General features: G+C 40.2%; 1 protein-coding gene across 1 annotated transcript in view; it reads left to right on the forward strand.

Moving 5' to 3' along the window:
• The window catches only part of KDM3A (lysine demethylase 3A), a 62484-nt gene extending 53746 nt beyond the window's left edge, over nucleotides 1-8738 (forward strand). Inside the window, exons 19-25 of the mRNA XM_007954085.2 lie at nucleotides 1381-1468; nucleotides 2160-2290; nucleotides 5833-5952; nucleotides 6028-6167; nucleotides 7529-7705; nucleotides 7806-7940; nucleotides 8658-8738. Coding sequence (XP_007952276.1) covers nucleotides 1381-1468; nucleotides 2160-2290; nucleotides 5833-5952; nucleotides 6028-6167; nucleotides 7529-7705; nucleotides 7806-7940; nucleotides 8658-8738 — 872 coding nt within the window. The remainder of the gene's footprint in view (nucleotides 1-1380; nucleotides 1469-2159; nucleotides 2291-5832; nucleotides 5953-6027; nucleotides 6168-7528; nucleotides 7706-7805; nucleotides 7941-8657) is intronic.
• Nucleotides 8739-16428: the final 7690 nt, after the last annotated feature.

The raw sequence follows: 16428 nt of genomic DNA on the forward strand, positions 1-16428 counted from the left end.
TTTACCCTCATGTCTCATATTGGGCTGAAGTGGGATATGTCAGGGCCTTTATAACCCTACTTCCCTTAATGTCTACCTGTGAGTTGCCCTGGAAGGAGCATGACCTGGCAGTTGAAGCAGTCCCTAAAGTGTGGCTGGGCAGCCAGTCCTTGAAGGGGATCTGGACAGCACGTATCTGTCTGCCATGGTGTGCAGATCTGTCCTAACTTTTGATAAGCCCTTGCTGAGTGTATATGAGCTTGGTAATTTAACTTTTCTGAAGTTCAAACTTCCTGATGCCTGCAGACATTTAAGGCAGCCCCAAAGTCAACCATATGTAGCTTGTCTTTTCCAGAGTAATGACTCTGTTGTACACACACCTACCACACCACCTACTCACAAATACTGATAAGTGTTTTGAACACACATTGTACCATGTATTTTCCTGCCTTTGATGGTAGTGTGCACCTATTTAAGTTAGGTGTTCAGAAAGTGTTTTGTCAACCTTAAAACACTATGTACAAATATTAGTCCTTGAGTGCACAAGCTCTATGGTCAAATCTGGGTTCCAGTTCTGATTCTGCATTTAACAACTGGATGACCTTGTGCACCTATTGGGTGTCAGTTTCCTTATCTCATTGGGATACTTGTTTAGTTGTGAGGATTAAATGGTTAAAACACTTAGCAGAGATTAGAACGCGGCAAGAAATAAAATTCCAATGTGAGTTCCTTGGTTCTTGGTTCCTTCGCATTACTAGCAGTGGGAACTCAGAAAGTGGTTTTGACTAAAGCCGGTATCAGCCAGGAGATGGGGGATGGGGGAAGACTCTGGGCCCTGTTGTCCCTAGACAAAATACTGGCTAGTCTCAGTCTCTCACAAGTCATCTTTATTTCATGCTGGCCTCAGAAAACTGGGTTTACTAAACATCTGTGGGATCTGATTGTTAAAGTGCATTGATGTGGGTCAGTTGGAGCTGTCCACTTCTTCCAGAGCACAGCAGAGGAGAAACAAGACTGGCTCCAAGAGAGGGACAGTTGTTGAAATGTTTATATGGGGCAAAAAGAAGTGGCTGAAATCTCAAAGAGGACAAATAGCACTTTTAATAAATGTCTACAAAAGACAGAACCCTAATATAAATTAGTTGATTATCTTTATTTCACTACCCCTTGCTGCTTTTTGAATACAAGTGGATTTCTTGGCATAATAGAAATAAAATGATTGGCAATTGGGAAGGTATTAAAGGAAAATATTTACAGACTAAATGTACCAGGTTTATGAAATTTTTACAGAGGTAAATATATTTTATTTGCATTGAGGTTTAAAAGGCTAATTTGGCATTTATTTTGGCATGTTTCTGAGTCATAATTAGTGACAATTGAGTGATTCTGGTTACCTTTCAGATCGTTTAAAAAATGAAAAAGAACCAATGGTGTTGAAACTTAAGGACTGGCCACCAGGAGAAGATTTTAGAGATATGATGCCTTCCAGGTATAGTGATGGAGAGATGATTTTGGTTCTTGACTTAGTAGAATAAATTCTTCTTTGAGATGGGGAGAAAAGAGTTGTCAGGGAATGTGAACATTCCCATAGTTTGACTGGTACTGATTTTCATTTCTAGTCTTTAATTTTTGCAGACATGTATTTTTCATTGAGATGAAGAAGCTACTGAATTTTAGATTTGGCTGAATAACGAAAGCTCCATTCATGTTTCCCATGATAGTTCTTGCCAGAGAAGACGTAGGAGTTTGTAAGCACTGATGTAGAGAGAGTAGTTGGATCAGAAGATCCCTAGGTGGTAGAAATAATTTGTGCTCAAATGCTAGCCTAAGCGTTGGCAGTTAAGAATTTACGCACTGGTGCCCCAATGAAAAGACCTGGTGATCTGTTCTGAGCTTGAAACCTTGAAAAGAACCTTGGAACTTAATAATACATCTGTGTGTGTCAGTTCTTGAGATCAAGAACTTACTGCCCAGATCTTTTCTCTGATATATTCCAGATCATTTCAACACATTTGTGTGGTGTTGAAGAGGACTTCTAACCTTAAATATTAGTGATGTTACCTTCAAGATCACAGATCTTTTTGTTTGCTCCTTTTGGTAAAGAAAGAACAAAACAGATCACACAATGACGCATTAGGAAGGCAAGCTTATTTTGCAAATTCCTGGTTCTCTTGTCCTAGGTTTGATGATCTGATGGCCAACATTCCACTACCGGAGTACACAAGGCGAGATGGCAAACTGAATTTGGCTTCTAGGCTGCCAAACTACTTTGTTCGACCAGATCTGGGTCCTAAGATGTATAATGCTTACGGTAAGGAGGAAATGGCTAACCTTAAAAATTATAATTAAATGAAATAAATCAAATGTTTGGGAAGTTGATTTTTGAGGAGAGGGGGAGATGCAAGACATCAATAATCTTAACAATATTGCAACCGTCTTACTATTTGACCCCCATTTTCCCATTCATTTTAGAAATTATTTTGATTTTGTTCTTTTCTCCCATAATTATTTACATGGTCATTTGCCAACTCCATTCTCTTTAAGACTTATGGGTAGCAATCATTCTGAAGAAAGGATAGTCTGTTGGCTTCTTTGCTATGTTTTCCAGAAACTATTGAAGGGGAAGAGAGGGAGGGTAAGGGTGGTCTGTGGGAGAAAGGACTTAGTGGACAGAAGTGTGTCCTCTGCTTCTCAGATGTCAATTTAGAGGGCTTTTCAAATGCAGTGGATCTGAAGCAATGCTGGCCCCCATTCCCTTCTTCCCATGAGCCTTCTTCACAGCCTGATCAAAGCAACTTTGATGGTTGGGATCACAGGGCACAATCTGTTTAAAATGGGGGTGAGATTATGTAAATGAAGCATTTATTCATTAAAGTAAATGGATACTGTTGCCTAATGATTAGCCATGCATATAAATCAGGAGGTTTTAGAGAGCAGAAATGGATATCTGAGAAGTTTTCAGAATAAATCGCCTGCTTGGTTTAAATAGCTTGGCAGCAGGTCACGGCTACATAGATGATACAGAGTAATACTGACAGATGGCAGTGTTACTCTATAAAAGCTTTTTTTAATGACAAAATTGTTCTTATCCAGAAATAAACATTTTGGGGTTGAAAACAATGAAAATGTTTTTATCTTCAAATACCTTGTACCTTATCATAAGCATTAAGAAGTTGCCACTTTTCAAAGGTTGGTTGGTTGAGCTGTGACTCTGTTTACACTCAGAGTTAAATGAAAAGGCTCCCCAGAGGACCATTTGGTCCAGCCTCTGCAGTCTAACACCAACCCCAGTTTAAATGAAGGCCAAGATTTCAGGCCACTAGAAAGGACATTGACCCATACTCAGGATCTCCAAGGGGCAACCAGTGGCAGGTCTGGAACTAGAACATGCCTCTCCTGATTTCTGAGCTAGAACCCATCTTTCTACCTCCCATTACCCCCAAGGTCTTGATGCCAAGTCACGTTTTGTTTTGTTTTGTTTTTTCATAAAAGTCCATGGTATTTTGTTTCAGGACTTTTTTTTTCTGGGGATCCCTTCCCTGTGACCATTATGTTTTTAAATTTTTGGTTCCATCTGAATTCAGGCTTCTTTAGTTTCGAGACTGGTTTTATCAAAAAATGTGCAGAAATCTGTGTGTAGGACTGGATGGATTTAGGCTGATGGCTGGGTTGGTGTCATTTCCTTATTTCATCTTCTAATCACTTCAGCACTGGTTAACTCAACAAGCATCCACTGAGGAGGCTTTGAGACCTGTTTTCCTTTCCAGGATCTTCCTCTCAGATTCACCACCTTCCTTCTACCCTCAGTGTTAACCACCATCTTGAAGTTTATCATTCTATTTATAATTTTATCCTTTATATTTATATTCCTGAACAATACTGTTTCGTTTTTAACCTGCTTTGAGCTTTATCTAAGTAGAAGTGTTTTTAATATTTATCCATGCTGCCCTATACAGCTTTGCTCATTGCATTTCTTTTCCTTCTACTACATTGTTCTGGTTACCTAGTGCCACTCTGACAAGAAATATACCACAAATGGGATGGCTTTAACAAACAGGAGTTTATTCTCTAACAATTTTGGAGGCTAGAAGTCCGAGTTCAAAGTGCCAGCTCTAGGGGCTGGGTGAAAGCCCCTTGACCTTGGGCTTCAGCTCTGCCTCTTGCTCCCAGCCCACTGAAGCTGGAGGTTTTCTTCATTCAGGCAGCTGCTGGCTGCAGAGGCTGACAAACCCAAGGTCGACAAGTGAAAAGGCACAGTCCTGATATTGTCAAGCACACAGCAGGCCATTGATTCAAGTCCATTAAAAGTGGCTTCTGAAACACTCAAAACTGGAGAATCTACTACAGGGACAGTGATGTATTCATTGTCCAGTCACAACGGCTATTAACTTTTTGCTATAATGGTTTCAGGGTGACTGTGTAAGCAGGATGAGCTGTCTTCTATGGAGAAGAGATCAGTCACAGACAGTGAGCTCTGGAGGGGCCTTGCGCTCTGGATCACCACTTTTCTCTTACAGCTGAGCAGTATCCTTCTTAGTATATAAGCACTTGAGGTCCCAGCTTTATGTGTATGTGAGTGAGGGGTTCTGTTAAGACTACCCATCTTGACTTGACTCTGGGCTTTGTCTCTTACCCCAGAGCCCTACCAGGCTGTGAAAACCAAAGTTTGAGCTCGCTTAGTTGAGCAAATCTTTCCACAAATGCCCAGCTTTAGTAGTTTGCTTGACTTTTGTTTTGTTTGCTGCTTTTTAGTTTTTTGACTTCTAAGTATTTCTTCTTTTCTCACTAGCACGTTGATTCCTATCACCAGAAAAAGATGTCCTGAAATCACTGTTAGGTTGGTAGGAGCTAGTCACTTGCTCCAACTCATAGCAGCCTTACATAGAACACAATGAAATACTGCCCAGCACTGTGCCATCCTCACAATTGTTGCTGTGGTTAAACCCACTGTTACCGCCACTGTGTCCTCCATCTCATTGAGGGTCTCATTCTTCATTGACCTTCTACTTTACCAAGCATGTCTTTCTCCAAGTGATCGGTCCCTCCTGATGACATGTTCAAAGTGAGTGAAATGAAATTTTACCATCCTTGCTTCTAAGAACATTGTCTGGCTGTACTTTCTGCAAGACAAATTTTTTTGTTCTTCTAGCAGTCAGTGCTCTATTCAGTATTCTTCACCAGCACTACAATCTGAATACATCAGTTCTTTGATTTTCCTTTTTCATTGTCCATCTTTCAGATGCATAGCATGAGGTTATTGAAAATACTATGGCTTATGTCATGTGCAACTTAGTCAGCAAAATGAGATATTTGCTTTTTAAGATTTTAAAGAGGTTGTTTGCCACAGATTTGTCCAATGCAATACATCGTTTGATTTCTTGATTGCTGCTTCCAATGGGCATTGATTATTGCTCCAAGTAGAACGAAATCCTTGAAACTTTCGTTCTTTGCTGTTTATCATATAAATATTTGACAAAAGATTTTTTTTTTCCAAAGTTATAGAGATTAAAAGAACTATAATGTTAAAAGGAGCTCTGGTAGCATAGTGCCTAAGGCACTTGACTGCTAACCAGAAGGCTGGTGGTTCAAACCCACCGGCCACTCCTCGGAAGGAAGATGGGGCAATCTACTTCCATAGTGATACTGCCTTGGAAACCCATGGAGCGGTCGCTATGAGTCGGGTCCAACTCGACGGCACATAACAACAACATAATGTTAAATATTGTTATTTTACTTCCATATGTTTAGAGAAGTTTTTTAATTTTTTAACTTTATGACCAAGCATCTCTTAAGAGTAAAAAAGACTATGGTAGCCCTTGTGTTGAGTAAATTTAAGGCACCTTCTCTTTGCAGGATTAATTACTCCAGAAGATCGGAAATATGGAACAACAAATCTTCACTTAGATGTATCTGATGCAGCTAATGTCATGGTCTATGTGGGAATTCCCAAAGGGCAGTGTGATCAAGAAGAAGGTAGGGTGCTGAATATGAAAGTGGATCTTACCCTCTGAGCTAGAGCCCACAGTCTGATAGTTGCTTTCCCTTTAGAAGTCCTTAAAAGTATCCAAGATGGAGATTCTGATGAACTGACAATAAAGCGATTTATTGAAGGAAAAGAGAAACCAGGAGCCCTCTGGCATATATATGCTGCTAAAGACACAGAGAAAATAAGAGAATTCCTTAAAAAGGTATGATTTTTACCCTTATGGCATGTGAAAAGAGACCTCTGACTTGGGGATTTATGTTTTTTAAAATCCTGCTGAATGGCTTTGTATTGTGACTTTGGCATTGTTTCCTACCTTTAAGCGTGCTAAATGTCATGGCTATTTTTGTTTTTAATTCCTATTTGGTAAGTCTTCCTGCTCCTCTTAAGAGAGTTAAGTTCTAGGGGTGAAAGTTCAGTGTGTCTCAATATTTATGATGAATACATAGGTGTGGATGGATGATGCTCACGTTATGAAAGAAGTGTGGGAAATGACAATATTTTAAATTACTACCTATTGTGAACTGACTTGGTTGCTGGGAAATTGTCACAATCTCAAAAGTTTAAATCTGTACCCATCAGATTGGGTAGGCTGGTGGTGGTTGCTAAGGAACAAGGTGTCTAAATGATTAGGCTGAGACCTTTGGAAAGATGATGAGTTGCCAGTTTCATATTGTAGTGCGTTTAGAGATTTTTGTGCTCTGCCTTCAAGTTGGTCCCTCTGATCATCTCATAGTATCTATTTGCTTTTACTGCCTTGAAAATCCAAGCACTTCAGAAGTTCATCTATCAAGCCTTGCCCCTGGGTGGCCATGTTCCATTTTCACTTAGTGGTAGAGGGCTTCAGGCCCTACTTGTGACCATTATCTTGTGAAGGGTCTTTGGGAAGAAACGCAGGGGTGGTTTTAATGAGTCCAGGCTTCCCATGTAGTTGGTAGGTAATCCAGCGAGGGTTCTATGTGGCGGTTCCAGGCAACTGGAAACATAGTGTATTCAGTTTTTAACTTTACCTTTGAAGCTGCTGGGTGCAACTGAGGTATCCTTGTCTGATATCTGCAGTCATTTCTATGTATTGGGAGTGAACAGTCCTTAACCAGTGGTTGTTTGAATTAAGGTGCTTCTGGCTAAAGATTAGTTGAGTCTTCCAGAAAACCTGCTACTCACTGCATTGGTCCTTTAATAGTATTACCCTGAGTCTGTACTTTGCCAGATACTGGTCTAGAATAAACAGTACATCTATTTTTGGGACTGTTTTGTGGTTTGGATCAGTACGTGCATACAGGTTTTAAGTAACTGCAGAACAAGTTTTTGTCTAAGATTGAGCCTACTTTCAAAAGTTCAGTTCAAATTACTGACCAAATACAGTATGTATAAACATATGCATAAACTGTAAGCCACACTTCCTTTCAGTCTTTGTTCTGTCAGTTCAGTCAGTTGTTTTGGAGTACTACTTAAGTTTTCCTGCCAGTAGGGATACTAAGTTGAAGAACACTTGATATTTACTGATTACCAACACTGTTCACTAATTGTGTTGCTCAGTTGCATAGTATTTTGAATGTATTCTAGGTATCAGAAGAGCAAGGTCAAGAAAACCCAGCAGACCATGATCCTATTCATGATCAGAGCTGGTATTTAGACCGATCACTTAGAAAGCGTCTTCATCAAGAATATGGAGTTCAAGGCTGGGCTATTGTACAGTTTCTTGGGGATGTCGTATTTATCCCAGCAGGAGCTCCACATCAGGCAAGCACCATTACTTTATTCTTTATTCTCTTCTATTGTGAACATTTTTGTTACACTAGATATGTCAGATATGTTACTGACATATCTTTGTGTTTTCCAGGTCCATAACTTATACAGCTGTATCAAAGTGGCTGAAGATTTTGTTTCTCCAGAGCATGTTAAACACTGCTTTTGGCTTACTCAGGAATTCCGCTACCTGTCACAAACTCACACCAATCATGAAGATAAATTACAGGTAAAAATAGCCCAGCTCCCTAGCATCCTCTGACTCTGCATAATGGCCCGTAAAGGTGCTGATGACCTTATAAAGGTCAGTGAACCTGGCCGATCACACTTGATGTAGTGAGTGCTGGTGTATTGGTTTCATTTCTAGTTCCACTGTCTACTTTTCTCTGTAAAGGACTGTGCCTGACCAAAAAGGCTTTCTTACTGAAAATGAGTAGATCTAACTTTTGATCCTGGCTCAGGTGCAATCAGGTTGTGAACGAAGCATGTGACCTTAATGCTGCAGTGTTCTCATCAACCTTAGGTAGAGCAGAAAAAAATCTCTGGGATTGAAAGGAGTCTGAGGAGTAGTATTTTGAAAAGACTTTTAGTAGTAAATTATGTAATGTTTAATTTCTATTCGGAAAATGAGAGGAATATATAAACTCTGAAAATAGTAAAGCTGGGACTTGCCCCTCCCTGCACTTACCAGAAGTGTGAGGAAGCCATGTGGCCGTAAAGTCTAGGGAAGGTGAAATAAGCTTTTAAATTCTTCAAAGGAAGCATGTGTTTGAAACACTGGCCTGAAGGAGCTCAGAGACCTATGCAGTACTGATGTTTGGTGATGAATATCAAGTCTTAAATTCTAATTGAGAAGTGTGGTAAAGTTAGCAGGGGGAAAGTTTATTCTTGGTGACAGATTTTAAATTTAAAGGTGAAATGACTATGTTTTTTCCCATCATCTTAGGTAAAAAATGTTATCTACCACGCGGTCAAAGATGCAGTTGCTATGCTCAAAGCCAGTGAATCGAGTCTTGGCAAACCCTAAGGATCCCAGAGACGCCTTAACCCCCATAGGATGGAAGGGAATTACTGGCAGCTGTTTTCAAACTCTTCAGGCAGGATCCCTGTGGACTTTGAGATTCATGTTACCTCATCTTCTTTTTTAAACTGTACCCTACTTGTGAGGGTACTCTGTCTAATGTATATTTCTAGTGTTTACAGACACTAAATGTGTATATGTAGTAACTATATACAGAACATGCATCCTTCAACTGTGACTTCTCACCTAGTTAAGAACTTTTACCAAGCTGTAAAAACAAAAACCTCTTACCAGCTCTGAAACAATACCTGCAGTTATTCCCCAGCTGTGTGGCTGGACAGGTTAGTCAAGATGAGTTTATAACCATTAGAAATCATTCTACGCAGCTTATTTGGGTTGTATTGTTTCGTGTCTGTCTGAGCGCCCCTTTCCCCCACCCTTTAGGATTGAGAAGAGCAATGGCGGAAGTGAGCACTAATGATGCGGTTCTCATTGTATGGCATAGGACTGGCATTATATAGCAGAGATGAACTACTGTACAATTCTTGGGATTAACCATCTTTAGTTAAATGGAGTTTTAATTTAAATGAAGCTTTGCTAATTTTAAGTGGTAAGCATTTTGCATTAAAGTATTCATGTAATATTTTGGCTTGGTTTATTGGCATCCGGTTGTGGACTCGACTCACCTTTCAGCAAGTGTTAAAAGTGTGAGATGATTGCTTAGGGAACTTTCCTAAAAGCAAAGATGCTACACAAGAAACAATACACTTGAAAACTATGGAGAAGAGGACATCAGTCTATCATCTGGAAGAGCCCAAGGGCTAGAGGGGCAGTAAGGAAAAGACGTCGTGCACAGAGCAGTTCAGTAAATCATGACAAAGTGAGCACCACGTATTCACCACCCAGTATGAAAAATAACTGCCAGTATTCCAGAAGTTTCCATTGTGCCTTCTCCCAGTGACCTACTCCTTTCTCCCCAAAGGTAACCACTACTCTGAATTCTAACACTATAGTTTCAGCTGTTTTTGAACTTTATAAAAGTGGAATAATACATAGACTTTTGTGCCTCTTGTGCTTCCATGTTGCTGCATGGAGTTATTTTGTTTTCACTCTGGAGTCATCCACTGTGTGAATATACCATAATTCATCCTTTATATTTTTGATGAACATTTTGATTCTTTTTTTTCATATTTATTAACCTTTTACCTTAGGGCATGGGGGTATGCAGTTCTGCTGGGTTTATTCCTAGTAGTGGAATTTGAGTCGTACAGTATGTGTATGTTCAACTATTGTAATGGTAGTAATGCCAAATTCTTTTTCAAAGCAGGTGTACCAACTTACACACCCCCAGCAGCATATCCTGACCCAGTTATGCACCTTGGTAGCCCTATTTGCCCACCTCTCCTAATTGTTCTCAGCAAGTATATTTCTGAACTATCCAATCTGCCATTTCCAGAAGTACAAGGTCCCTCCTCTTAAGAATTTTTTTTTAACAGATTGAGATATAATTCACATCATACAGTTAATCTACATAAAGTGTATGATTCAGTGGTTTTTAGTACGTCCACAGATATGTACAACTTACAATCATAATGTCAGCAGAGAAGTGGAAACTTAAAAAAGAACCAAATGGAAATTCTAAAATGAAAATCATAAGTGAAAGTATTCACTGGATATTCCTAATAAGGCCACAAGAGAAGAAAAGATCATATAATTTAGACAGGTCAAAGGTAATTATTCAAACTGAAACAGAAGAAAACAAACAATAATCAGAAACTTGGTGGACAATTCAAACAATCTAACGTGTGATTAGATTTCCAGGGAAGAAACAGAACAGATGAATTACATGACAAGATGAAGATTGAAAATTTTCCAAAATGGATAAAAGATACCAACCAACCAGCAGATCTTGGAAACTCAGAAAATCCCAAGCAGGATAAATACCAAGAAAATTACACTTAGCCATATCGTAGTCAAAATGCTTAAAAACTAAGGTAAGAAAGCCTCTTAAAAGAGGGTAGAATAGGGGAAAAGACATTACAGGGGACAAGAGAAAAAGCAAACTGTCCCCTTAGCACAACAATGGAAGCAAGAAGAGAGCAGAATGACATTTTTTGATGGAAAGTGTGGATAAATACCATTAAAGAAATTGAAGTGTAAATCAAAAATCTCTGCTCAGCCCTACCCTTCAGAAGGCACCAGGTGCTGGCAACTTTACAAGTGAGTTTGTACAAAATCTACATAGCATATAATCCCATTTATACAAATCGTCAAGAGGATAGGAAAAGGAAATCAAACCATTTTATAAAACTAGTATACCCACTCCTCCCTTATCAACATGATTAGGGTCCAAAGACCAGCTTGTTATGTGAAAACAGGATGACTGCATCATTACACAATTGCTGAATTACTGAGAATCATGGGCCAGCCAAGCTGAAATACAATCTTAACCATCACAGCCAGTGTTACTCTTTCCTCGCACCCTGGTGTTGTATCAGACGTATGACAAATGTGCAAAATGGTTGGGTAGCAGATTTTTGACCATTATAAATGTGAAATGTCGGATAAAGAGAAAGTTAATGAGCAAGGAGTAGATTTTAATACCAAAATGTTTGAGAATAGTATCAATGCAACGCACTGCCGTTGAGTCAGATTCAACTCATAGCAATCCCTCCTTGGGTTTCCAGGGTGGTACCACCACAGAAGTAGATTGTCCAACCTTCTTCTGAGGAGTGCCTGGTGGGTTTGAACCGCCAGCCTTCTGGTTAGCAGTCAACTGCCTTAGGCACTATGCCACCAGAGCTCCCTAAGAATAAGAAGAAAGGAAATTACAGTCCAGTATTACCTTACAAACATAAGAGCAAAAATCCTAGATGAAATTATTGTTATTGTTATATGCCCCAACTCATAGCGACCTCTCCTTGCCCAACCTTCCTTCTGAGGAGTGGCTTGTGGGTTTGAACCACCAGCCTTCTGGTTAGCAGTCAAGTGCCTTAGGCACTATGCTACCAGAGCTCCCAAATGAAATAATAGCAGATTCAAATCCAGTAATGTATAAAAAATTGTTACAATCAAAAACAGATTAAGGAATACAAAGCTAGTTTAACATCAAAATATCTGCATTTTAATTCACTACAGAAGACAGTGAAAAAATCCACACTATTACCTCCAAAGATGCAAAAATGAAACATTCAGTAAAATTCAACGTAATTATATGTATTTTGAAACTAATAATTATGCCTAGTAGAGAACTTCCTTAACCTAAAAAAGGGTATTTCCCTACTGTGCTTTTCAGACCTGCATTTCTGATATGGTTTGGTGGCTGCTGGTGTTAGGTGCTGTCAACTCAGCTCCCACTCACAGCTGACCCTATATGTAACAGAATGAAATGTTGCCCAGTCCTGTGGCTGGGGTATGTTAATCCCAGCACCTCAAAAGAAAGTTGTGTTGGTCAGCTAAATTTGGAAAAAGCATATAAAAGGCTCTGAAAAGTTATAAAATCAAACCTACTGCCATAGAGTGGATTCTAACTCATAGTGACCCTTTTAGGACAGAGTAGAACTGCCCCATAGGGTTTCCAAGCTATAAATCTTTACGGAAGCAGACTGCCTCATCTTTCTCTCACAAAGCAGCTGGTGGGTTTGAACTGCTGGACTTTTTGGTTAGTAGCCAAATGCTTTAACCACGGTGCCACCAGAACTCCTTATCACAATGAATATCTAAGGGTAATCTCAAAGTACACTCTGCATGTATTTACCAAGAATCTAAACACAAAATTGCCTACTTAATTCACTAACAATAGGAGAGGGATCATCTAAACTAATTAGATGTGCCACACAAAAACATATGCATAAAGAGCACACACAATTTGGACAGAGAAAAATGGAAGTACTGAAAAATTGACAGGTGACAACCAAGTTTTCATTAGGGAATTATCACAAAGACAGTCTTCCTAACTGTAATCTATGTAAGTGAGTCAGTCATCTGACAGGTTGGTCAGTGGCTATTTTGCCAGAGTCTGTATTGCAGCTTCAGTCCTCTGGCTGCCTCAACCAGCCAACCAGGCACTTGAATCTTTAACTGAGGCAGAAGTCCCCTCTCCAGTACCTCAGAGGAAGTAGTTACCACATATCCTCCTTGAAATCTGCTTCAAGCCGGATTTGTTCTTAAGAACCACCTACAAATAAAACTAAAGACGAATTATCAAAAGGAGCTTCCTGGACATCTCCTGAAGCCAGAAGTTGATCTGTCAAATCAAAGCAATCATGCGGTATTCCTCCTCCTCTAAGGAAAAGAGTAGCGGGATTTGAATGTTAGGGGGCAGCCACAGGACTTCATAAGAAGTCAGCCTGCTGGCAGGCAGATGTTGAGTTAGAGCAGAGCTGCGAACAGCAGCCAGTGAAAATGTGACACAAACAGGTCTAAGTCATTCCCTTGCACAGTACCAGCAGTGCACTCCACTGGCAGAGCAGTTGTTGCTGCTACGGCTCTCTGACATGCAGGATAAGCACGAAACACTGGATCTAACTGGAGACTAGAGCATCCCACAGGCCTCTGATGACCCCCATGCTTCTGGGTGCAAACACCACACGCACTTCCACTTTGTTCTTTCACACAGAGTGAGCATCTCAATGCACAATTTGGGAACTCTAAAGCAAAAGTGACTAGAAGCGCTTTTTTCAGAACAGGTACAGCCTCTTATCCCTTCTTCAGAAAGGGAAAAAGGGGTAGTTCCTTTTTAAAGTAAGGATATAATGGTTGAGCGAACAATGAAAAAATTAGAATCCAATTGCGACAATATCAACAAAGACCTAAAAAGCTTGGGTTCTTTTGTATAGATAAAATAAAGGTTAATATTGCTTCTTCCCACTTGGGGTCTACAGAAATACCTTCAGCTGCAATAACATGTCCTGAATATTTTACAGCAGTCTGGGCAAATTGCAGTTTTTCTTTCAAGGTCTTGTGCCGCCTGCTGGCTAGATACTGTAACAACAGGATGCTATCTTCCAACATTATTTTGCATGGAACTGGAACCAACCAAAAGGTCACCTATGTATTACAGTAATACTGATCCACATTTAAAACTGAAATAGGACCAAATCTAATGTAATGCCTGTGAAAAGTAAGCAGGGCTTTGAGTCAAACCTTGTGGTAAGACCCCCCCCAGGAATGTTGATTTTTCCAGGTAAAAGAAAATAGAAATTGCTTTTCATGAACAAGGATGCTAAAGAAAGCACTACAGAGATTATGACTTGGTACGTGGGCTAAATATAAATGAGGATTAGGGACCACAAGGAACCTAGTTATGGTCATCTTATTTATAGCCCTTAAATCTTGCACAAATCTCCATCCTCTCTTACTTGATTTCTTTACAGGAAAAACAGGAGTCTTACAAGGACTGGTGCACGGTATAACTAAGCCCTGATGAAGAAAACCTTGAATAATACGTTCTAACCCTGCTCTAACTCTGGCTTTGACTGATATTGGGCTACTCTAGGAAAAGTTGTAAAGAATCTGTTTTTACATTAACCAAACATTCCCCATATTTCTTTGGTGAGATTCTCACTGATAATATAAATTAGCATTTGAAGAGCACCTGTCACCAGGGTGGGATAAGAAGTATGGTCCCAGTTCTTCAAAGCTTTGAAAGCTGCTGGATTTCTCAGTTGTTGCTGAAGCCACAGTTGTGAGGCTAGAGGTTTGGGAAGGGAACAGAGGCAGAAGTGACTAGTATATATGAGAACAAATATGAAGCATAACTTTGTTCCTCCAATTCTGAGACAAACATCTTGAAAGATATCAGACAACAGGATGGGGGGTGAAAGCCCTGTGGGGCAGTACAGCTGGCAGGTGCTTTACAGAGATGGGGACAGTGGGGAGGGACAGGGAAGATCAAGTTACAGCCTGTCTAGAGTAACTGCTGAGGTGGTTACCCTAAGCTGGACAGTGATCATGAAAGTGTAAACTGTGTGTGGATGGAGTAGGAGTAGGGGGCTGGTGATAGGGTGTTCAAGGGTTGGGGTAGGTGCTGGTACTGGTCCTAAAAGCTTGAGGACAAAAGAAAACTTCCATTGCAGGTCTAAACATCTGTTACTTTCCCTGCCAAATTGTAGGCCCTTCCAGGACCAGGACAGTATCTGCTCACCTTGTCTCCAATGAAACCCAGCTGAGTATATAAGGGAAAAGGATAAGAAGGAGCCAACAATGTGCTTTCCTTAGCCTGAAAGCAGGAGTTGAAAACAGCTTCTTCAAAAATGAAAATGAAAATGAACCATTTTATTTGGATGGCTAGAAGAGCGGCTTCCGTGATCTATTCTGACTATCCAGTCTCCCACCAGGATAAAGTTCGATTATCCAAAAAGAACAGAAATGCTTGGGGATTGGGAGCATCCCTTAATTCCATTATCATTCTGTGAGGAAACTAGCTGAATAAATATGATCCTAAAGCTATAATCTGAAGATGAAATAAAGAGTAAATGGAGGGTCTCTAGAATCGAGATGGCCGTTGTGTATGATGGGACTCCCAAGACATCGGGATTTCCCTACACAATCTATGAAAGAACCTGTGAGAGAGGGCTGGGTGTTTTTCCTGCCTGGCTAGTCTGGTGTACGTAGGACTCGCATTATACAGATTTAGGTTTGAACCCCATTTAGGATATGTCACTTCAGCCAGCTGACCTGTTTACATCTGTGAAGAAGACAGAATGAGATCACAGATAATCAGAGTTTTGTAAACTGTCAAATATACACAATATAAATTGCTAGTGTTGAATTATTTAGAAATGCATTTTAAGAATGCACCAGATATGTGAGAATTGGTTATGGTGGATGACCACACCTTGCCTCTCACTGATTAGCTCCTGACTTTGAGAAAGCACTGGTGGGCAGACCCCTATCCCACACATCCAAGACAACCAGCTGAAATCAAGTTTAGGCAGTCAGGGTGAAAGGGCCCTACCCCCACAGCTAGCTTCTCTGGGCACTAGTTTAATGGAAAGGAATAGCAGTTAACTGAAAAGACACACACAAGCATACTAGGACATAATACACAATACAATCATCCAGCTAACAGGACAAGGGGCATAATCCCCAAGCATCTTTTTTGGTTAAAGCAATGACAAAACACAGAAGCGTGGCTCAGTCGCCATTTTTGTGAATGTTGGGGAGCAGTTCCTTCTGCTGAGCTTCAAATCCCATACTCCAGATTCTAGCACATTCTTTCTCTTCAAGGCAATCTGAGACAGCAAACACCTTCAAAGTTCACTGCATCTGACAACCTACAATATGACCAACTGTTAAAGCAGAAATTTATTAAAATCCATATATAGTGTTTACACACAAAAAAAATGTAGAGTCCTCAACATTCAGGCAATCAAACTCTATTCTCAGAAGTACTCTGTGAGAAGACAGAATTCTTCGCCCTCCTCTCAATAAGACACTTCCGTTTATACCCCTGAAAATGATGCATTTAATTCCGTCACCTCTCATAAGAAACAATCCCTCTGACATCTAAGACAGCCCCTAAGACCTCTGCAGAGAATGAAGAGATGCCAGCAGAGAACCTTCTCCCAAACGTGATGCCTACATCACAGAGGTGTAGTGCGAGAGATACATGAAATGGTGGCTATTTCGGAGGAGCACGTGTACACCCAGCTGGACAACCAGGACAAGAGCCTGTGTGCACAGCCGCGCACCC

Source organism: Orycteropus afer, unplaced genomic scaffold, assembly GCF_000298275.1.
Source record: "Orycteropus afer afer isolate SDZICR_OR568_19922 unplaced genomic scaffold, OryAfe1.0 scaffold00431, whole genome shotgun sequence".
NCBI classification, from domain to species: domain Eukaryota; kingdom Metazoa; phylum Chordata; class Mammalia; order Tubulidentata; family Orycteropodidae; genus Orycteropus; species Orycteropus afer.